The sequence below is a fragment of the Charadrius vociferus genome, unplaced genomic scaffold (genome assembly GCF_000708025.1).
Source record: "Charadrius vociferus isolate BGI_N301 unplaced genomic scaffold, ASM70802v2 scaffold179, whole genome shotgun sequence".
Lineage (NCBI taxonomy): Eukaryota > Metazoa > Chordata > Aves > Charadriiformes > Charadriidae > Charadrius > Charadrius vociferus.
Genome location: NW_009650072.1, coordinates 1685655 through 1710649, shown reverse-complemented (window position 1 = coordinate 1710649; position 24995 = coordinate 1685655). Strand labels below are relative to the sequence as shown.

The 24995-nt window shown below is 39.2% G+C and overlaps 1 protein-coding gene across 1 annotated transcript in view; it reads right to left on the bottom strand.

The window, feature by feature from the left end:
• KCNQ1 (potassium voltage-gated channel, KQT-like subfamily, member 1) overlaps positions 1 to 24995 on the bottom strand; it is a 363965-nt gene that overhangs the window by 106717 nt on the left and 232253 nt on the right. Inside the window, exons 12-13 of the mRNA XM_009892035.1 lie at positions 7197 to 7272; positions 27 to 121 (exon numbers count right to left, since the gene is read on the bottom strand). Coding sequence (XP_009890337.1) covers positions 27 to 121; positions 7197 to 7272 — 171 coding nt within the window. The remainder of the gene's footprint in view (positions 1 to 26; positions 122 to 7196; positions 7273 to 24995) is intronic.

Sequence of the window (24995 nt, the reverse complement as noted above, 5' to 3'; positions counted from 1 at the left end):
ACAGATACTGAACTTTATTGACATACCTCCTCTGTAATTCCTTGATTCGCACCATCAGGTTGAGGTGGCCCTGTGAATACTGCTCAATAACGTCTCGGACATCATAGGGCTTTCTAGCTTGCTGTAAAATTAAAAAAAACAAACATGCCTTTAAGCCACAAGGATGTAGGAATCGTCTATGGTAACGTAGATTTTTTTCAAGAGTAAGCAGTAAGTTCTTTTAACCCCTTTTAACACTGTGTGAACATTTGAGATATCTTGATTGTTGCCATGATCACAAATTTTTTTGTGGAATAATTACAACAGTTCCGATTTCATCCACCTTTTTGATACTGCGGGTCTACATGCCTTGCAAGAGATTATCCACCAAACTTGACGCCAAAAGAACTTGTGGTGGGAAAAGTCTATCTGGCACTTTGCTCAGAAGTTTGTGGTCACTCTATTTTCTTCTGGAAATAAGGTTCAAACTCCTCGGCCACCGAACAGTAAAGACATCTTTCACACATGCAAGACCTTATTCTCAGTCAGCAGCAAGACAGCTGGAGTTCTCAGTTCAGCTCTCATCCTGGGAAGGTTAGAGAAGAGTCCTGGCTGAAGGTGCATGACTGATTTCCTCTTCCAGAAAGACTGGCTGAGCTTTCAAATCTACTGGTAAATACTGTGAAAATATTGGTGCAAGGAATGACCAGAGAGAAAGCCCCGTGTCTATAATTTGCACTTCATTCATGGGAAAGCCTTAGCTGACCTATTAGTAATAATAACAACAATTTTGTGTGGTATTAAAGATAAAGATGGTAATTTTAACCAATAAACACCAAGACTAACTGGAAACCAAGTGGATGAACTTGTCAAAGTGCAGTGGCAAATTAAAAATATCATAATCCTACATCTAGAAACTAGAGTCCAATCAGTGCCAGCGCTACATATGAGAAACAGCAATGAAGCTCTAAAACAACAAAGAAGAGAGGGGAAAAGAGAAGAGTAGGCTGTAAACTTCACACATTAGACTGAACAGTAACACCTGAACTTAGGATTTGGTAGAAAAGTTTTTCTCAAAGACGTTAATCAGACCAGACAAACAATACAGTAACCATAAATGATACGCCAGCAATATGCCCGCAGGTCAAGGGAGGTGATTCTGCCCCTCCACCCTGCTCTTGTGAGACCCCACCTGGAGTACTGCAGCCAGCTCTGGAGCCCTCAGCGCAGGAAAGACATGGACCTGTTGGATCTGGTCCAGAGGAGGGCCTCAAAAATGATCAGAGGGATGGAACACCTTTCCTATGAGGACAGGCTCAGACAGTTGAGATTGTTCGGCCTGGAGAAGAGAAGGCTCCAGGAAGACCTTATTGTGGCTTTTCAGTACTTATAAGGGGCTTATAAGAAAGATGGGGACAGACTTTTTAGTAGGGCCTGTAGCAATAGGACAGCGGGAAATGGTTCTAAACTGAAAGAGGGTAGAATCAGACGACATGTAAGGAGGAAATGTTTTACAATGAGGGTCATGAAACACTGGAAGATGTTGCCCAGAGAGGTGGTAGATGCCCCACCCCTGCCAACAGTCAGCATCAGGTTGGATGGAGCTCTGAGCAACCTGCTCCAGTTGAAGATGTCCCTGCTCATTGCAGAGGGGTCGGACTAGATGACCTTTAAGAGGTCCCTTCCAACCCAAACCATTCTGTGAGTCTCTATTTCTGACTAATTCATTATGCTGTCTATAGATACTCTGTAGATAATTTTCAAGATTTGATGAAAACCTTCGTAACACTGAGTTACAACTTTTCCTTTCTTGCATCTTTTGAGAACAAGGAAAAGTTTACAGTGGTAGCTTCTAACATATCAGGATTTGTATCCCATTTGAGGTCTCAGAAGTATTTTGTCATCTGTACTTCAAAAGCTGGAGATGTCTCTGCACTGCTTAACCTTATTTCACACACTGCAGGTTTTCCTCAATTCCATGCTACAAATACCTTCTTTTTTAAGCCAAAGGAAAGTGGGAGCCAATATAATAACCATGCTGTGGCACCTTCGTGGAGGCCCCTGCACCTGCCCAGGAGGTAGCTCCCACATTTTAGGGATCATTACTTTATATTTAGGAATTTACATTTTAGGAATCATTACTTTAATAATATCACTTCATCAAACAAATTATATTTTAGTCTGCCAAATTCCCCAAAGCCAACGGCAAACCTTGGGTGAATGTGAGATACCCTCTAGTGGAAGGCTAAACAGCAATGGGAATTGCTTCAATCTAACCAAAGAGTGCACAGAAGAATTCCCAAGAACCCTGGCTGCTTACACACACATAAATCATAACTAACATCCACAAAGAAAGAAATATGATTCAACAGTGGCATAAACCCATAAGTCTTTCCATGGACTAGTACTGTAAACATGATGATATATAAAAAAAATGAATTCTTGGATTTATTTTTTTTTTTTTACTATAAATAAGCAAGAGAGAAATCTGCAAGAGCAGCTTGAAATCTCCAGGTTCAGAAAAGCTGTTCAGTAAGAATATAGATGCAGAGCTTTCTCCTGCCATCCCCATACTCTGCGGCAGATGTCTGACAGTAGAAAGAGTAGGTATTTCCCTGCCTGTTTTTCATTTACTGGGCTGCTTCTTTCTCTTTAAAACAAGAGCTGAAAACCTGGAGTAAATAGAATTTATGAATGAACCTTAATTTCCGAGTAGGATAGGGTATTTAGTAGTCAGCACCGATTATTCTGTAATTACTTCATATTGAAAGCTGATCTTTCAAGAGAAAATACTCTTGATGTTGATAACATGTTAGTTGTATAAAAGGAAAAAAAACCTGCAGCAGGCAATGGATAAGTATTGAAGAAACAAAAGTAGAAGTCAGCCCCACAGCTTTCCTTAACTTCTCTTCTTTACTTTCATCCCTCTACTAATTAACCAATACTCATGGCAAAAAATCTTCATAAATGAGTTAAAATTTCCCCCATCATACATGAAAATTTGCAAAAGGTGCAAAAGCCAATGCCAAATATTGAAAGTGCACCACTGGCCATTGCTGTTCCCTTGTAACTGCATGCACAGGGAGGCAGGCCTGGGAAAGGGAGAGCGGAATCCGTGCAAGGGGAATTTCTCGGAAATATAACAAAATAACAGCCAAATAAAATGGGTAGAACATCCTTTGAAGCACAGGACGCTCTGAACTACATTGTTTGGTACACCGCAGTATGGAGATTAGAAAAGATTACACACACAATTCATGATTCATACCATGACAAATGAATTACATAAGATGATGAATTATAAGACTATAAATGCAAGATTTTCCAATGAAATTGTAACAAACCAGGCAATGGTTACTCATGTCATCAATGGAACTGGAACTTGTACTTTTAGTTTATTCTATGTATAGAATATTTGCCATGGTGAAAAACATAACACAAGGTAAAAACATATTTTAGAAGGAAAATGATTTACTCAACAGGAAGAATTTACATGGAAAGAGAAAAAAAACATTTCAAAATGACAGTGGGAAATCAGATCAAATCCCTGGTCTCTGAATCTGTGATAGATATCACAGTTGTATCCATGTGTGTAAGACTTAAGACATTTAGAAACTTTCCTAATTGGAAGACAAAGGTTATTTACTCATTAATCCAGCTAATGGAATAACCAAATATGGTGATTTTCTTTCCGAAATTCAGTTTTAATGTTAGACTGTGCCAAAGATACCTGATTTATAAATAATATATGAAATGCATTTTTGGTAGGTGGGGTGAACAAACCCTAGAAAATCACGAATTTCTAAGTACTGTTTTCCTTATAATATACAGAATACTTCCATAACCATGAGCCATTCATCTTAACTAATGCACAGGACTTGTGCTGACTACTACCAGGATATGATCTTACCTACACAATTTGAAACAGTCCTACAGACTTTACGAGAGCTTAAACACACCCATAAAAAAGGATATTAATTCTTTATAATATTACGCTGGGTTCTTACACAGACATCATCATATAGACTATATTCAAACCTGGAGTTTAAAATAGAACATAAATTTCTCCCCTTCTTTTAAAGAGGAAATGTTGCCCAAAGTGATGCTTCATAAAGAACTGCTTTTCATGTCCTTTGTAATGTCTTTGTTTCCCTGTTTAGCTTCTCTTTATTTATTTTATTTATTTTTTTTTTAAACAGGAAGGCTCTTCTTTCTAACTGACTTTTGTCCTTGTGGTACCATCACCCCCTGTTATTAATCGAGCTCTTAAAAAAATGTATCTAGGCAAATTTAGGCATACAGGTGTATCCTGCAAACAGCTGGTATAGTTTAAGAACCATGCTGGGTTCATGCTGGGACCTATTTTGCAAAATTTTCCTCTTCCTCTCCTTCTTCCTATGCTTCCCCTCCTCAAAAGCTTCGGAGGCGTCTCTAAAAAATACTCCTTTTAAGTGCTGGCCTTGCAATTACTTATGTTCCAGCTAATTTTAAGCATGAATAGCCCAATGGACTTCAGCTGAAACTTGTTGGGTTTTTTTTTTTTTCAATAGTTATAGAAAAAAACTCCAGCAAACCTGATTTTTTTTTTAGGAAGATACATTTCACATAAACACAAAAAGCTTAGACTGCAAATATCTACCAGAAAAAAGAAAAGCTATGCAGACCTCTTAAAGGCTGAAAGATCAATTCTTAAAATGCATCTTGTGCTTCACCTTCATTTTAGATATTGCATTGGACTGGTTATTAGAAACTGTATAGTCATTACTTGGCACATGTTTAAACATTTTAATTTCTTACAACTATTTTATGTGCATACAATAGAACAAAACAGATTTACAACATACTTTTGAGGAAAGAATAATGACAGTGATTATCTCTTAATTACAGGAGAGATTTTCAAAAGCACCTTGTGGCTTGAATTTCAAGGTGACTTTGTGCATTAAGTTACTTAGGTGCTTTTGAAAACTGTACCTCTGGTGCTCTCCAAATTTTTAAACTCCGTCATAACCTTGTATTCAGAAATTATGGAGAAGTATCAGATATCCCCGATATGTTCCTATTGGGACGTTCTGCGTCTGACCAACAGCAGCGTATCACTTGTATGCAGGAGTGACTTGAGATACATTTCACTTCAGCCTAACTGACATTTTTACTTCTTTAGTAACAGCTAATATTGATAGCTCAGGAAGAAGAAAGACTACTAAAGAAGGATGAGAGACAACCTTGTTGTGGGGTTTTGTAGATGGCCAGGACCAGGTCTTTTGCAGATGCGAAAGTGAGAGTACAACTGAGAAGCCAGATTAGCAACCGGGATACCGAGTACAAACAAGTTTTAAGTATGAACTGAATAGTCCCATTCTATTCAGTCAAATGCTTTTTCAGCTTCTATCAAATCATCTGCCGCAGGGGAGTTTCGTTTATTTGCCAGGTGGATAATGTTGCACACAGTGTTCAGGCATTTTCAAAATCTGTTTTTGACAAATACCACTTGGGAGGTAGATATATAATGTGTAGATTTCTTGTTTCTAAGCAGTTGAGTTAATACCATGGCAAATATTTTATGATCGAAATTTATGAGAGCAATGATTCAGTAATTACCACAGAGCAAAGGATCACAATCAGGTTTTAGAATGAGAATAAATTAAAGTTTAATGGAACTGCCCACATGTAGGCAGTTTTTCACAGAACAGCAGTGGACACATCACTGGAATGGGCCACATCCCTTGCCAAGTTACAAGTGCTGGCCAGCAAGTGTTAAGGAGCTTCTCGACAAAATTACTGTAAAAATTATTTTCAAGTAGCCCAGACATTGTACCTTTCTTCATTTTAGTCCAATAAAAATAACAGGCAAAATGAGCTAGCAGAAACTTTCTGAAAGCGCCCACTCCAAGAAAACCCCAGACATGGGAGATTTCAGCCTAAAATGGCGACAGTCTGAATACGTTATACATAACTGAAACAAATTTCTGCAAAGCTCAGGCAAACTTAGCCATAAAGTAGCTCATTAATTTTAGTAAAATTAAAGTAAAATTATTAGTAAAAATCAAAGAATTTCAAGGAGGAAATTGCTAAAGAATTCAGGCACTGCTCCTAAACATCGACGAAGAAATCAGAATCACGGTTTTGAAGCAGCAGCAAGCATGGCCTTACAGAAACAATGCTCCCTTGCCCTGTTAGTTGCCATCAGCATCATCATTTTGATCCTAACTTTGTGCCCTTCAGATTTGAAGGAAAAAAGACACCCTCCCTTTTTTTTGGGGGGGGGTCTAGGTTAAGGGCGGAAAAGCTTTTTAGCCTATTGTAAGCAGTAATGGCGAGGTCATATATGAAAACGGATGTGGGCAGTTAAGTCCCTCTCTTTCTTTGCATTTTCAGTTGTGAAGCCTGTTATCCGGAGACTGTCCCTTATTAATTAATTTTAAGTAAAGTAATATATATTTCTTACATATATATGTATAATATTCACCTGGTTTAAATCAAGCTGAAGGCTGTTGACAAGTGTTTTTACTGGATTAATGAAATTGATTTAGAAACCACATTCTTAGAAAGTTTGCAGTCAGAATTTTTTATTCAGACCAGGCAACGAGGTTAATTAGCTACTGTTAAGTGCTTACGGTGTCACAATATCATAGCAAGAGAAGTGGCACACAGGAAACGTATGTCAGTGAAGGGCAGAGCAGTAAAGAGAACTGATATATCACAAACCGGGAAGGTCGTCTCCTACCTATGCAGAGGGGAGAAGGGAAAAGGAAGGAGAAACCTTCCAATATGCTAACAAATTTCCACCCTGGTTTCTTATCTGGACTTCATTATCATTGAGTAACAGACAGAAACGAGGCTGAGGTAGTATTTTAATCTCTAATCCTACTGACTCAGCATGACAGTAACATACAGCTCAGAATTAATGGAGACATATGAGAATGTTTGCACTGCGAGAGAGAGACAATGATAACAGAGGGTTAAGGGTCAAGTCCATTAGCAGAAAATAACATTTTAATTCAGACTGCATTTCAGGAGTTTAGCTTATTTCCAGTGCATCCACAGTTGACTAACCTGCTGCTAAACAACCACGCTATTGAAGGAGGAAGAGAATAGTGGGTGTAGCTCACGGTTACTGAAATGAATTGTGTTAGTCTCTCCTAAGTTTCCAAAAGAACCAATGAATCTGGAGAATAAAAGGGTTTATTTAGAAAAGGAGCTTTTTCTTCACAACTCACCTGAAACTTTTTCTTTGCCACAAAATACTGCATCCTACGAATCACCTTAATTGCAGCACGGTGGTGTTCTCGCAGCCTGTGGGAAAAACGAGGTAGGTGAGTGGGGTGAAAGAGCATCTCCATCCAGACAATAAATGTAACAGTCTGCAGTAAATGCTTCACTAACATGCGAATGTGTAATGTAAGTAGTTGTGATTCAGCCTGGGAGCACAACACACTATTATGTTGATCTTCCCCACCTTTCAAGAAGGCTATAAAAATCCAGGACTTTATCTGACCTATGCTCGGTTTGCATACATTTCTCAGTAAAAAGAGGTGTCCACAAAACCTCCTCCTATGTCTAAGCAAACCTCCACCCATCTTTCCCAGTTTCATTTCCATCAAAAAAACCCCAACCTGCTATAAAGTTTCTGCATATTCAGCCATGCACAGTTTTTATACATGGTCACTCTAGAAATCCAGCTTTGTTTTTTTTTGTGGTTTCTTTGTGTTGTGGGATTTTTGTTTTTTGTTTCTTAAGTCCTGTACAATATATTTCTTCACTTACATGAATTTGTTTTTCAAAAATTATTTAAAAAAAACACTTTTAAGATTTTTGACCCGTTCACTGCTAAACAATCAAAATGATCTTGTGGTAGCTGGATGCAACATCTACATACACATGTATCCCAAAACTGAACTGTAAGTGCATATAAAGACAAAATAATCTGAAAGGTCTTTAAACAAATATATCTCGCTCTTCACGCACATGCATAGGAACTGAAAACAGAATTAAAAAATAATAATTTGTTCTTTGTGCTTTAAAATAACAGATTTTCATAGTATCTGACATTATTTTTTAAACAGTTCATTAAGAGCAACAGATACTTTAAATTTTTCAAAGCCTGCCAAAATGATGTTTTTTTCTTAACATTAAAATACCAAATCAAACATTTAAGCTGTGCCCACGATTTATTCTACTTGTTCATTCTATTACTTTTATCAAGATGTGCTTGAATGACATTATTGCACAATCGTTATTTCCTTTTTAAATGCATGAACATCTAGTATTTCTATCTCTCATCCCAAACAGACTTCTGGTGATAGCTTTGGGGAAGCAGCAGTAAAAGCAAAGTTAGATATTCCAGATGTTTTATCTTTATAAAATTATTATTAGTAATACCGATAGCCCGGCAGATTGAGATGTCATTAGGCAGTGCTTTCTGTCTGTACTGAACCTGGCAGCATTCATACTCACTATGGGATGGAAAAGCCATATTGAAGTTCTGTACAGTTTTGGGTGTTTGGAATGCTATAGCATGGTATCACCCAAGCCTCTCCAGTTAAATATAACCTGGAAATTTAGTGAGTATTTATGCATCTCCTCAGGACAAATTTCCCCCAGCAAACAGAAGTTCTGCATGTGCAAAGGGTGGGTGTCTGTCCTCTGGCAAGTGTAGCCGGAGTGTTCCCTTTCTGAAAACTCACATTTTTAGTGGGAAAATAGCTTTCTGCGAAGCCAAAAACAGAACCAAAAAAAGTTCTCACTTTCTACTTGTAGATACTGTTCTCAGGTGGTTTCTTTCTGTTACAGAAATTGTTCCGATTCAGCAATGACAGAAAAGATTACTTTCTTTGGTTACAGTGTAAAATATGGTTGCTTTTCAAAGTAATAATGGACAGCTTTTCCCCACAGGTCTAGAGATTGCTAAGACTGTAAGTGCATTTATATAAAGCGACTGTGCCTCAACACTTATGCACCGATCTGTGCATCTGCAGTTGGATCTCTACAGGAAAGTCCTTCCCTCTTAACACCTTACTGAGGTGTCTCAGACAGAGTCTCTCCAGGTCCCTGCTCCCGCAGGTCTGACTGCAAGATCATGGTTCATGTTATAAAAATGGAAATTGGCTCCTCCTAACTGGGATGGCTGCCTGTTTGGATCGAGTCCCGGTGAACGGAGTTAGTCTAATGCCATTTCGTGGTATCCCTGTTCTGTGAGCCCTTGCTGCATCGCTCCGCTGCTAGGGACAAGGATGACTTCCCCAAAACCCAAAGCAATAATATGTTCGGAGTTTTTAAAGCTCTGCTTCACAGAGACGGGAGCCAAAAAGACAAACGCTGCCTAATTTGCTGTTAAATATCAAAGGTGTGAAAGTGTAACTGCCATGCAGCTATACATCGTACACACAGATGCACACAAACCCAACTTATGACAAATAGAAATAAATTTCAATTGCAATAAAACTGCTTGTAGTATTTTGGTTTATGCCTCATTTCCTCTGGGGTGTTCTTCACAGTCCATTATTTCCGAGTAAAATATTTTTCTTTGGGACAGACGGTCACTAGTAAAGCACACCAAATCCCTCATTCTCTATCCAAATGACGAGGCACATCTATAAGCAAGACAGCTGGATAATAAAAATTATATTCACCATTCGACGAAATAACAAAATTATACCACCAAAACGATTTTCCAATGCAGCTATTTTACATCAGTCATTGTTCTGTGCTAACATGAACTTCCACGCCAGGAGGGAAAGTTAATATTCTCGGTTTATTCCTTCCCACTTCCAGCTCCAGTAGGAAACCTTACAGTAAGCTTGTTCCTGCTTATGCTGTACAATCTAATTCTGCACAACAGGCTGTCCTGATTCTCCAAGATTAAATGCTTCTGCGATGAGGGAAGGGAATAAAGGATTTAATTAGTAGCCAAGGTTATGATTCACGGTTGTTTGATCTCTTTCGCAAACTGGTAACAAATGCTTTAGTAAATTGAGAGCTTAACCATTAACTGGTGATATTTGTTTGTTCAGCCACTTGTGACATCTCTGAATTCTGGTTACAGAATGGCTGTCTGCAACCTCAGGGGACATACAGCATGCTTAGGTGCCAGATAGCCACTCATACATTACCGCCCTCAGAGCAAGAGGTTCATGAAAACATTGTTTGGTGGTTTTTTTTTTTAAGGAGTGTGGCGGCAAATGACATCATCTGAGCGTTGCTCACAGACAGCGGCAGCATGCCTTCGCTGTGCACGCATCCCCGCAGCCAGCGGGAGATGCCCTTTGGAGAAGTACTGCCATGCAGAGCCAGTCTCCGATGGCAGGGTTGTCCTCCCTCAGCCCCCGTGGAAGGGGTTTTTAGGGACTACCGGGATACTCCGGAGAGCCCACCACTTTCAGTGTAGCTGTGAGAGATAAGCTCTCTTGGAATAGAAATCCCTCGTTTTCACACATTTGGTTTTGCCTAACTTTGGGAGAAAGCTTGTTTGATAAGTGCATTAGCAGGAGGGTCAGCAGACAAGGGTTTTACCCTTTTGTTAATGAAGCTATTTCCCTCTCCTGATCATTCATCAAGCTTTAAGCCTCACCCTCGCCATACCCATTAATCTCATGATAACCGACATCCAAAAGGACTTGCCAATCACCAATAACCATCAGCATATTACCTTCAAAAATAAACTGAAGTAGTTTGTATGTCCACAAAATCAAGATAAAGATTACTGCTTCCAATACTAGACAACATCTCAGCCTGCATCTTTTCAAAGAAAAACTGCCAATAGGTTTCACTGGTTACCAGTAATTTTCTTTCTCTATATAAACAGGACATCAAGATCACCTTGAACACAGCACATACTACGTGACGTTTCCCATGGACTTAAACTCATAGAATTAGGTCCTGAAGCCGCCAATGAAGCCATAACATCGCCAGAACCCATAGGAATGATCCAGAAGGGTGAAGGAGGATATAACAACTCATCAACAACAGGAAACTACCCTGGTGGTAATAGGATCAATAGATTCATACAAACCTAAATTATTTGTAGGTATAAACTAGGTTTATTTATTTGTGCCCTAGAAAAGTAATTTGTTGCGGATGCAGGCACTCCTCAAAGCATAAGAAACGAGGATTAAAAAAACCCAGCAACAAAATACGATGGATTGAGCACCCACATTACAAAAGAAAGCCTGACAGAATAAAATGACTAGAAATCCTTAGTTTTTCCTGCCTCCTTTTGTTGTTAGGATACTTAACCTACAACAAGTAATTTGGAAGAAACCTGATCTCTTCATTAGTCTGTCAGAAATCTGGACTGGAATTTCACGTAATTTGGAAAACAAGCATGTTGAAGAACTTCAGGTAATTTTACAGCCGTTCTCATTTCGTTGGAAAGTTGTTATACATTTACAAATGCCTGAAACTATTGTAATAGAGCCATTTGTACATTTAACTGCCGTATTATTCATTAGGGGTTTCCCAAGGTGTGGCTCATTCCCCAGTCCAGCACTCACCGACAGCCACAGTGAATGTCACCGGCTTCAGCCAACACCCGCCTGCCTCCTTCCTGCAAGGAGATCTGCAGGGCCACCCCAGAAGAACACTTTCTGGGACCAAGGCTAAGATTTTTGGTTACAAAAACCAAGGGGCTTTACAAAAAAGGAAGTAAGTAGTTGCACGGTTTGCATGTTTTACGTTTCAAGAAAAAGAAAACCTTTTTTTTTTTTTTAAATGAAGTCTTACAAGATTAATACCTATTCTGAAATACACAGGGTTGGGGTTTGTTTTTTCTTTCATTAAAGAACAAGAAAGGAAAAATAAGTACTAATTAGAAATATTTATTGTCCTTACAAAGCTGCTGAATTTTGTATCAAATCCTTAGTAATGCCGTTAAAAGTTTGTTGCCCTTTTCATCTCAGGAAGGTGTTCTACATACCGGTTTAGTGTTAACAGAAATACTAAAGCAACAAGACAGAGCAAAGGTGCTGCTAATTTGCTATTTGTAACACTTGCCTTTCTGTTCATTTGTAGAACATTTTATTATCAGGACCATAATGTCTGGCACAGACCGCTCAACGTACATAGACACTGATATTATCGGAGTTAAAAAGTCAACACTGTCTATTCAGAATGAGTTTAGCAAGAACGAAAACTCAGTAGGAGAGAGACATAGATTTATAATATCTTTCACAAAATGCCCATTTCATAGTAAACCTAACACTGATTTGAAGTCAAGCTCAGTTTTCAAACATATTTAAATTCTCTGCAGTCATCTTAAATTTCTGACTTAGGACAGAACTAAAGTATTAGAAAGAAGGCTGAAGTCGGTTGGCCTGAAGCTCTTGGCACTAATCATTATTTAGACTTGAACTTTATCTTTAACACATCAGATTTTAATAATATGTTGTGCATGTGAACTGAAATATTTTTTCCATTCAGGCACTGAAAAGCATTCCTTGTCAGAGAATCTGGTGGATGAGATTCGGAGTAACTACATTAAGCCATTTCATTAGTGCATTTAAGTCTAATGAAATCTTTCATCGTTAGTCCTCCAGGCACTTGTGGTATAGAATTTGCTGTGGCTCAAGGTTATTCTTGTCTTTTCACACATTCTGTCATTCCCTGCCCATTACAGTCGATGGGAGTCCCTCCGTACTGGGCAACATTTTAGATGCGAGAAATTGGAAGGGATTAGGTTGCATTGCTGTGTATTCTGTGATAGGAAATGCTTAATCACCATACCCAGGAACAAAATCAGAATCACTGATTGTTTCAAATAATGTGGGCTGCCCAGCTTTTCCTTTCATTTCTTGACAGAGCTTGGCAACTGTTGTTTGCCATCATTATGATACGTTTATCAGGGGCTTTCAAAATATATTCTGGCCCATAAATGATTCACGAAAAACATCTTAAGGACAAACCAGTAAAAGCTGCCCAGAAGTGTTAGAAAAGTATGACAACACTTGAAGAGCAAACCAGTTACAAAACTGAAGGGATATTAAATGGGCTTCAGCAGAGCTTAGTGTTTACACAAATGCTCCCATAACATTTTCAATGTATGAATGCATTTATTTCTAATAGACAAACATCCTTTACTAGACCTTGCCCTCTGGGCTTCCCGTCCATTCGTGAAAGTAAAGTTAGAAACTAGTGACGAGCCAAATGAAATGAATTCAGCTAACCCCCACAGTCCTCACCTCCAGCATCTTCACAGGTTTAAATGCAATAGGAATACAGAAATAATAACGTAGAACAAGGAGAATCACAAATAGCAGGTAAGCTAGATTTTTAAAACTTCTTTGGTCTTAGCAGTCAAAGGCATTCTAGTAATTATCGGAGAACAAGTAATCTGGTTACGAAAGATCTACATCTACTAAACTCTTATTTGTGCTTTCAAATTGGTCATGAACAGGTAAGATTTCATCAAATGCATTTGTTTATCTAAGCACTGAATAATTCAATGTCAGCAGCAAATGATTTCTATGAAGACATTTGATTAATAATTTCTACAGAATAGTACATTTTGAGTGTTTAATTTTAGAAATACGACCTGCTTTGACTTAAATGCACGTGTCTCATAATGCAATTTCTGTTCCTTACCTAGGGGAATGCGGGGGTTGAATTCCCATAGGATTAGTGATTCTAACCTAAAAAATTGCTTTGCAAGAACAGTCTGTAAGGGTAATGTCAAATTCACTCTTCTGGTGAACCCTTCAGCCAGTAAACATCTCGGTTATTATTTACTGAATGTGAACATAGCCCCAGGGGAATCAGCTTAAGCTGAATTAACATTTGTAAGCTCCTCCCCCCACTATGTATTCTCTAAGCTAACTGTAGTTGGTCTTTTTTTTTTTTTAATTTAAAATATGTAATTTTAAATCCACAGTCATCTTTTAATGGATTTGTGTTTTATTTTACAGCAGCTTTCATGTCTCCCTTCTCAAAAGTCATGGGCTTAACTCAGAAATCCTTTCACGGAGTTATAGCAATCCTCTTTTCTCCACAGATAGCCTGGTTGAGCTCGGTTTCTGGATTTTTAAGAGACGTGCAAAAAAGAACAAGTTTAAAAAATAACATTGCCTTTGGTGGATTTTGATGTTTTAATATCTTCAGTTAATGACAAAAATAGCCTACTATTATAAGAAATGTTTAAAAAGGAAAAAAATGTGTAGGTTTTTCATAATCATGCCATTGGAGCATGATATATAAATGGGGGGAGCCGTCAGAACGATGCAGCCTCCCCATGGGGCGTGCAGCTCAGCAACCACAACTCGGAGCAGGACGTGATCTCCCCAGCTCTCAGCTGCATCTCAGCAGAGATGTAACACTGGTGTACAGCTGGAGAAGGGCACACGCGCTGCCTTCAGCACAGCACTGGGGATTTGCTCCAGATTTGGGAGCCTTTGCGCAGCTGGTGGGAAACCTGATCAGCCACATTTGGCAGGTCAGGAAGAATCTCGAGCTCTTCACCAGTGACCTGCGAGAGGTGTCCAAGGGGCAGCGGGGAAGCAGGAGGTGGGGGTTCATATGGAAAGGGGAAAACAAGCTCAAGTGACTTGACTTGTTTCAGGCACTAATAGCAATTTGAGACTCAGAGCGACTCTGAAAAATGCAGCTCATCAGTCTAGCCCTTTAATAGATGCTCATATCAAAGTAATCTGAAATGAATATTTAACTGCAGGCCTGAGAAGGGAAAGAACCGTTGCTCTCCTGACCTGGAGTTAACACAGGTAAAAATAATCAGTGCCATGTGGATCAGCAAGAGATGGCACAAAGCACAAAAGTTTTTGGCAGCTGTTTTTCTGATAGGGAACACAAGTCTTACAAGGGGCTTGGCTTCATAACTCACCCAAAGTACAAACACTCTAATATCTATACTGCACAAAGACTATATTGTTGTAACACAAGGCGGATCATTTTAAAACCAAATTTTCAAGAAGAGCTTTCTGCAAAGCATTCATGTGATGCTGGGAGACTGGACACAGAATAAGGAAGATAAGCACACCATTAAGAGTAAAGTTTTCAAGCACGCTGACTCTCTGCTCCATCCCCAGTTGTCCCTCTATTCCCCAGCACATCCTGACAAACAAACCAAAAATTAGTTTCCACCTAAACAGAAAAGGATCCAGACTATCGAAACAGCATAGGATTCTGGAGTGCAACGCCCAAATTTGTTCACCGTCTCTTGAGGGAAACGGTCCAACACATAGTACAACTAGAACCAAGACAAATTGCTGTAGCTAGAATAAGATCATGCACACATTTTCAGCACTAACAGTGTGTTGGGGCAAACAGATATAGCATCAGAAATTTCCTTCGTAGTCTGCCCACAATGATACTAGCTAAGAACATAACCCTTACTATAAAAGTTTGTGTTGAAATCAGGCAAGAGCATGAGATTTCTTTTACATCCTAAATCGCCTTAGGTGTTTTTACAATTCTGTTTTTCCAATTCTGTCTGTTGCCAGGGTATGAAGAATTGCACAAAGGACAAGGGGGGAAAAATAGGAAGACAAAATTATTTTCGGAAGGGACTGAAATACCCTGTAGAGAAAGCAGGACAAACATAAAAAACAGTTCCCATTTTGTGCGAATTGGCTGTTGTTCTCCAACTTTGGTGATATCAGTATAAAATACCAGTTGATATTGATACCCATATCAAATCACAATGACTCTTTATTCAGCTCTTCACTCCCTGTATCGTGTTGCGTCAGAAGGCAGTCGCTTTTTTACACGGTTTCAAGGCCAAGCAATTTGAAAGTAACTAGACACAAATGAGATCACAGATAAGTAAATAATAATGTATGGCATTGTCTTACAGACAGTCTGACACATTAAACTCCTTTTCTAAAGAAGGTGAAGACAGAACACAATGGAACTGTAGTTCAGTGCCCACAGAAAGCCACGGATATTATTATTTTGCAGCATCTGGTTAAGAGCAATCTTTTCAGATTAAAAAATATTTTTTGCAGAGCTTGTCACTCATGGCTCTGAATTATACAAGGATATGCTGGGCTACAATCAGTGATACTAGGAAGAAACAACCATATTGCCTATGGTTACTTGCCTCTTTACTGTTGGCTTATTAAACTTACAGTAAACTTTGAATATTAAACTGGCTGATGTTACACTACTTCATTATGCTCAACAAGCTGTTAACACTACACGGTAGCCCTTTCGTGTATTCGTCATAGGGAGTTATAAGACCACTGCAAAGTTAAGGCTGATTTTGGCTTTTCTATTTGGCTTAAATTGCATTGCCCGGAGCACATATCAGATACAACCTGTACACAAAACTATCTAATGCCAAGTACGAGATGTAAAAGCATCAAAATTATGAGCAGCTCATTAAGAATTGTCAATTATTTGTTTCCGCTCTAGATAATACTTTAACATGCTAATTTAATAGATGCTGTATCCCACATCTTAATTAAGACTTATCATGTAATACTACTAATAAAACCCCATTTAACCTTTTCATTTGAGACAAAAGAAATAAGCTTTTATTAGGTCAGCTACTGAAGCAGTTCATAGGGGATACATGGAAGGTCAAACCAATATTGCATTGCCACTGATTTAACCTCACACAATGACTTTCGCCAGAAGCTCTTTCGTTTTTTTCCCCTCACCTCAGTAATATGTGTATTTTTAAATAATGGTGGATAGGTACAAAAAAGTTCTTTTTTCTTTGTAAAACCAATCATAGGCAAGATATTAGATTCACTCATACACCCTCACAAGTTCAGGCTATTCTGCCAAGGCAAAGGAGGTAAATGAAGAGAGCATCTCAGCTGTTCAACAGAAACAAAAGTCATCACACAGTTGTGACTGACAAGATAAAGCAGGACTCCCGTTGCAGTGACAGGAATTACAGCAGGAAAAAATATCTGAAAGGAAAAGGCCATTGGCCTGAATAGCAATATTTACCTTCCCCAAATCAGTGATAATACTATTTCAGAAATCCTAACATTTTCCACTTACAGAGATGACTGGCAAATTCTCCTACCATTTAATAACAAAAAAGAGAAGATGGATGTCACCGCTGTGAAGCTGTTTCTAAGCATTATATTCTGAAATCATACCAGATCAAAAAATACCCCATCATTGCCATAGAAATCAACTGAAAAACATGAAGCCAAATTCCGCGCTGATTTACACCATGAGACACTAGCAGGGTCTGGAAGCTGCTGGACTGTTAGGTCACCGTGGCTTCTGGCCTGCCATCTCTGTAGGGGCTCTGGATGGAACTTACACCGAATGATATAAGTGTCTGCTCACAGCTGCACTTTTTAGTGGGTGTAGCCTCCAAAAATAAAGTGGTAGAAGACTACAAACATAAGGATGTTGCTACAGTTTGTGCAAGCTGCAATGAAAAGCATGGCAAACCTTGAACAGAAAGCATTAGGACAAGGGGACTTCATTTCCCGTGCCAAGGCCATCACTTCGGAAAAAAAAGCAGTTACAAATGTAGTTCAAAACTGCAATTTTTGCAACTGGAAGCATTCTCAAGGATTTGTTATTTTACAATGGTGGAGAAACACATGGGATTTCAACTTGTGCAGAACAGCCTTTTCCTATAAATCACAGAGCGTAATCTGAAACCTAGAAACAGCACAGGGGCTCACATTTATGGATTTAAAACAGATGAAGAGCAAGCACGCTCTTAACCCTTTCCCCATAATTTCTTCCCCGTACGAAATGAAAATGAATACGCAAGTACTGAACAGAAATTAACTTGGTAAAAATCAAGATGAATACAATTCTGTAAACACCAAAAACTTCAGCTCTTCGACTGACTTCCCTAAGGACACAAGCACAGAATTGTCCTAAAGCAAAGCACTGTAAACCAGTTGGAGCATAATCCACTATTCGGACTGTTCTTTCATCAACTTTTATTTAAGCAGTTTATCTTGTTGAGATTAGGATCTCTCTTATAGAGCAAGACCTGGCAAACACAGGCCTCTGGTTTTGAATATCAGGCTATATTTCACTGGGAAAAAAGTAACTAGCAGCCTGTCGTCTCACCATGAGGTTATAAACTCCTTAATCAGGGAACAGGAGAACTAATACTAACACATTAGCAGTAATTTCTCTTCAGAAATATGTAAGAGCATTAAGATTATAAAGAGCATTTATTTATTGTCTTTTAAGATCCCCAGCCATTTCCCTGTCACTTTAGCCTTTCTTATGGCTCACTGGACAAAAAAACCCCAAACCCTGGGTTCAAACTTGAATCCTAAGATGCAGCCTTTTTTTCTTTTCTTCTTTTTTAAATAAAAAACCACAGTGTAAAGGAATTGATTGGAATATCAGAATTGCCAAGAAGCATAGACTTTGTCAGGATCAGAGTTCCAGTACTTCCAGAAATTCACTCACATACGTGACACAACGGTATGATTATAAATAGCAACTTGCTCGGATTGAACTGAAGTATGATGATACGGCACGTTAAATCTCTACACCAATGTAATATTTTAGAGCAAATCCTAAAGCAACCAACCCAGGACAGTTGAAAGGAGAAAAGGAGAGAGAATTTTAAGGTTGCTGCAACGTCACTCATCTGCACACACAATATTTGCCCAGGTTAATCCACCCTCTGTCCCTTTATTGGCTGCAGCTCAGTGAAGTGGTAATTTTGTCCATGTTTCCTGATGAAAAGCTAGGGTGTTTCTGTACTTCACTGAAAAGGCTGCAATTCATAGGAAAAATGTCTCCAAAGTGGCTATGATGGGCAGCTGAATCATTTTCAAGTGAAGAAGTAGCTACCTGAGAACATTAGAAAAACACAGCATGAAAATGAATTCAGTCTTAGCTACAGGGAATGTTGTAGGAGCATCCAAAAAAATGCACTCATGGCTAAAATTTTGTGCTGCAATAATCAGAGAGACAACCTTAAAAATATCTGAGTCCTTTTTTAAAATAGCTTGCTAAAACTGCTTTATATAACTGTACTTGCAAAGAAAGAGTTGGGGAAAACAGTGAGTGCAAGAGAGAATTTATGTTATTAACACCATTCTCTTATGGCCAACATTTGGTAAGTCAAATCATGTGTTGGCAAATCTCAGTAACCGGAACAGTCACCACGACCTTTTTGGGGAAATTGTTTCAAACCAAAGACTGACTTTTCCACAAACTCATATTTTGTTGAAAATTTAAGATTAGACCCTCAGCTGCTTTACCTTCATCCTATCATCGCTACAAGTTTTGAAAGCCATAGTCCAATTTCAAATACAACGTCCCTTGCTTCACTTTAGTCCTGCAGATGCTCAGATCAAGATCTTATCTTTGTCTCTTGTGAACCCAAGCTCATATTTGTATACAGCCACTTAGAGATGTGCCCACTGGGATTTCCAAACATGCCTATCAGCCCATCTAATCACGTTGGCATACACAGTTCTGAAAAATCTCATGAGGTACCTAAACAATTGTGACAATCTGACCTGTTCCATAAGTAACCAGATGTGCAAATTCTGAGTATGAAGAGGCACTTTGCAGCTTGAGAGCCACTAAAAATATGGACTGGATCACATTTACTGAATTATGTGTTCAAAATAGCTAGCTAGATAAACCCTTCTTTAAAGCACATACTGTGCAAAAGCTCCTGCTTAAAGGTACTGAATTGCTCTGAAGCTCCTCATCTCACCAAAGCCGGTGTAGGACCTGATGTGCACAAATCGCCGTATTGAAGTCAAGGGGAGAACATGCGGCTGAACTTACACACTTGCTTAGCATATCGAGGGATCAGTAGAGACTTGAAAAATTTGTACATGCGCGAAAACTTCTAGGAGAGCAAATATAGATTATAAATTTACGAGAATTCTAGATACACACTTACTAACTAGGTTTGCATCTTTTGTGTGGATAATCTGACCTGAAACATCGGAGTTCTCCTTTTCTATCAAATAGTTAAAGAATATGCTGTGTTATTACTATTGCAAAAAGACAGGAGAAATTTTATGAGCTGATATGCTGGAGACAGAAACTGGCTGGGACTAAATACTCTGGTATGTGAACTCCATTTCTTTCTGTGGCTTCAAAGCACAAGCACAGCTCAACAACATATTTTTTGGCCCAGAGTTATTCTCTAGTAAGTTAGATATGGAAAACAGCATGTGTTTTAATTAGTTTCTCTCTCTCAATTCAGAAACTGTTAACAAGCCTGTTGTACCTTTCAACTTAAGTCCTGTTACATAGAAAAAATATTTCGCATAATATTCCTATATCATTGTTTAAATACGCCATTATGTTTACAGAATGTTTTAGTCAAGTACTTTCTTAAAAATATCATCCCACTTCATAACTTTACAGTTTTGCAACACGCAATTCTGCAAAGCAACATTTCCTTGAGAAGGGTTGAGCATCAGCTCAACTACACTCAGCGCAGCGGATAGGAATCTCTTGATCCTGGCCAGTTTTAGCTGGGCTCTATTTACTCTAGGAATCTTTTCTTCAGTGTTATCAATACAGACAAGGAATCCAGCATCCAAAGAACTAATACGACCATACGTTTCTCTTGGCAGAGCTTGGCAGCGTTCTCTTGGCACAGAGCTAAATAGAAATGAAAACTACCTACCAATGTCCAGACGAGTGACTACAGACCTGGACAGACAGTCATTTGAGGGAACATACTAGTAGTGGAATTAAGGAGGGCTCAGCATTGCCACCATTTGTGTTATACCTGTCTGAGAATCTGGAGATTCCCACCTCAAGATTAATATTGTATATCATACCACAAAACACATGGCAAATGTTACTTAGGAAAGTGGGAGATATCTTGCTTGTCTGTGGTATTGTGAATTACTGTGATAATTTACTTTTTTTGGGGTGTGAGATAAGACATAGAATCATAGAATCATAGAATGGTTTAGGTTGGAAAGGACCTTAAAGATCATCGAGTTCCAACCTCCCTGCCATGGGCAGGGACATCTCCCACTAGACCAGGTTGCCCAAAGCCACATCCAGCCTGGCCTTGAACACCTCCAGGGATGGGGCCTCAACAACCTCTCTGGGCAGCCTGTTCCAGTGCCTTACCACCCTCAAAGTGAAAAACTTCTTCCTAATGTTTAATCTAAACCTGCCGTCTTCTAGTTTACCTTCTTCCTCCCTTGTCCTGTCACTACATGCCCTAGTAAAAAGTCCTTCCCCAGCTCTCCTGTAGGCCCCCTTTAGGTACTGGAAGGCCACAATAAGATCTCCCCGGGGCCTTCTCTTCTGCAGGCTGAACAGCCCCAACTCTTTCAGCCTCTCCTCATAGGAGAGGTGCTCTAGCCCTCAGATCATCCTCGTGGCTCTCCTCTGGACACGCTCCAGCAGGTCCATGTCTTTCCTATGTTGAGGACTCCAGAGCTGGACGCAGTACTCCAGGTGGGGTCTCATGAGAGTGAAGTAGAGGGGCAAACCCACCTCCCTTGACCTGCTGGCCACAGTTCTTTTGATGCAGCCCAGGATACGGTTGGCCTTCTGGGCTGCAATTGCACATTGCTGACTCATGCTATACACATATATATATTCCCCCCCAAATGTTTTACCTGCAAAGAGAGAGAATCAGAAGCAATTAGCCAAACCCTCAGCTGGTTCAAGTCACAGTCCCACTGATTTCATTAGATAAGCAATCCTGACAGTCTTATTTAAGAGCGTCAGGCCCTCATCTTCTCTTTTCCCTCCATGCCACTGTGAGCCAACTCTTTTCTCCAGCCACCTTCCTTCACGTTCTTGGCCCCTCTCTGCTCCTCTTACTTTCCTACACTTTCCAATTACCTTTTCTCCCCTTTCCTTTATGTTTTCTGCATCTGTCCTGTGGTTCTTCCTCTCTGTTGTATCAGTCATAAGTTACTTATCTCACATGACTGGGCAATGCATGCTGGCTGCCAACAAGGGGGCCGACAAGAAAGCTGGAGAGGGACTTTTTACAAGGGCATGGAGTGATAGGACAAGGAGTAATGACTTCAAACTGGAGGAGGGTAGATTTGGATTAGGTATCAGGAAGAAATTCTTCACTAGGAGTGTGGTGAGACAGGTTGCCCAGAGAAGTAGCGGATGCCCCATCCTTGGAAGTGTTCAAGACCAGGTTAGATGGGGCAACCTGGTCTAGTGGAAGGTATCCCTGCCCATGCAGGGAACCTAAAAGTCTATGATTCTATGATTTTCACAGCCCTTCATAGCCTTGCTGTGACTCTAGCTATCAAATTTCATTAATATCTTTGCTCTGTGTGATCACTCAATAATCATGCAGCCACGTTTTCATACTTCCTCCCTTGCCACCTATGTACCAAACAAAACTGCAATATAACTTTTTTCTATTTCTCCTTACTCTTTGGCTGCATGGCATCTCTTCACAATGGAACACAGCTCAGAGAATATACCCCTTATTTTGAGGAGCACACACGCTAAACAGAAACATAGAAAAATTAGGCTTTCAGTGTAGCTATTAGTTTTGCAACTGTGCGTTCTGTGTTAAACTAATGATGGGGATGCCCTAAAACCAAGCAGAAATGTGTTCATTCAAACTTCTGTGAGATCCCAGACCAGTTTTTTTTTTCTGAGGAAAAAGGACTTACCAAACACTAGCACTTCCTAGTAAGCACTTTACAGATACACTGGTAGTACAAGACCATAAATTATTTCCAGCTTTGAATGGTTATTTCACAAAAAGACCCATTTAAATAAGCTAACATACATAGTAATATATGTATATGAAAGTATTCACTGAATACAAGGCAAGTAAGTTAATGCAAGTTGCAGATAAGAACTGGAGAGAAAAGGAGTAAATTTTGATTTTGAAAATACCAGAATCGAGAAGGTACTGAGATGGTGATGAGAAGTCAAAATAATGATTAACAAGAAGACTTTCAATAGTCATCAGCAGTGATTCCTCACTGAAAATCTTCTGAGAAAGTGGGGAAAATCTACCAGCTACTTTTACACTTTGTATATGCCTCTATATCTATGAGTTCTGCACAGGCCAAGAGCAGAGAGAAAAGCAGGCTAAGGCTAAGCATACGTAGGAACACTAAAACAAATTTCACCTCATTGTGTTCTAGTGCATCACAGAGGTTTTAATAGCACCGAAGGTGCTAATGTATGATGCCAACGTCAAATGAAGAGCGGAGAGTTGACCTGAGAGTTTACATTATTCAGGCCTTTCATTTCAGTCTTTATTATTACAGCTCTGCTCACTTTGGGGACTGCAAAACAATTGGGAATTTTGAAACGATGCTGAAAAGCATGGGAGTAGACAGGGCCTTATTGAGTCCATCAAATGGTTTAACACCGCTTTCCTCCCTGACTTGTATAGAAAGAGAAAGCAAGCCAAGTGTATTGTGGATGATGCAGTTTCAGCTAAACCAGGCTTTGAGGCTATATTTGCTCTTCCCCCTCATATGCCCTTTGTATCATATTATTTTCCTCTACTTCCAGTTGATAAGAGCATACTCTCCCTGGATTAACCTACTGGGACCTTAACTACAGCCTGAGCAATAGCCCAGGTATTTGTGCAAATAGGCAATCATGAGGATCTAGGCTTTTCTACATTCAAAAGTGGAAGTGCATGGAAGATTTCCCACCCTTTCTCTTCCTCTACATATATTTATTACTCAACTTTTGCAAGGCTTCTAAAATACAGAAGAACAAATACTGAAAGAAAATTAAAGTTGTCTTTTCTCCCAGCGTTTCTGAGTTGGTATTAATTTTCATGGAGACTTGCTCATGAACAATTCATGTATCCTGAATTCCACTTGAAAATCCTATTAAATCTCCTATAATAAGCAACTACTATGTTATCAAAAGAGTTAATGCCACATCATGTGACATGTTTTAAATATGAGCCTGGTCAGAACGCAAGGAAAATCAAGCCCATAAACTGCTTAAAATTCAACCCAAACCAGACAAATCACAAACGATTTTTGGTAATGGAGTAGGTGACTATAGGCGGAGACTCCACCCTGTAGTGCCATAATGGGAAGCTGTTAAAAAAAATTAAAAAAATCAATGTTTGTTTGCTGGCTTACGCAAAAAGGCAGAGCCAGGCACCGCCAGCTCCCCATGGGCAGAAAATGCGTGGGGACCACATGCACGACACGGTGACTCTGTTGTGCATTTCAGAGGTCAGGGACTTGGCAATGACATTTTGAAGCCAGGCCCAGTGTCTGATGGCAAACAGCTCTGTGGAGCTGTGATTGCAGCTCGTCCTGTGGGCAGTTTATCCCTGTAGCAACACGGTTGTGAGACCTATGAAAAGTTACATCTCATAAGAGCAGCAGGGCTTAACACAAAAGGCAAACATGATTTTTGCAAGTAACTAAGAATTTCAGCCTCTAGCACCTCTTAGTAACATCGGGTTTGTTTTTTTTTTTTTTAAAACATACTAAATAAATTCCTAAAGATGCAAAGAGTCAAATAACTACAAAACACTTAGGCAAATCCTACCCATTACCCATCTGTCTCAGAGTTGCTTTATACCTTTACAAGCCTGGTCTTTAACTCAAACAGAATCAATTTCTCTTAATCTCAGACCAAAACAGAAACAAGTGGCTTGGTCTTTGGAAAAGTCTTGGACTGTTTATATTTAAAAAGGTTTAGGTATCTTTTCTTCATACTATTTTTTCTGTTTGCAAGCTAAGACCTAAAGCACCAATGACGAAATGCCACAACAAAGAACATTTTCACAAAATTTCCTGTCTGAATTGGAAGCAGGAAAAAACATACAAACAAAAAATCAGCTCAAACCCTTTTCCCACAAGACTTTCATGACTCAGTTTGAAAACTCATGAGATTTAGATGTCTGAGAGACTCCATATGAAGCAATCTTTACTCAAATCCCCAAATGTTTATCCACTGCTAATTTTATTGCGAAGACTAAGATGATATTGCTCTCTAGAACGGATTATCAAATTGGTATTGTTTGTCCGGTAACCAGATGGCCTCTGCCTAAGTTTAAGTGGAAGTCTAAATATCCCCAAGTATATTTTTCTCCCTATTTCCTAAGTTTAAATATTGTTCTCTTGAAGAGTATCTACATGTGTTGTCTGTCTGTACCTGTACAT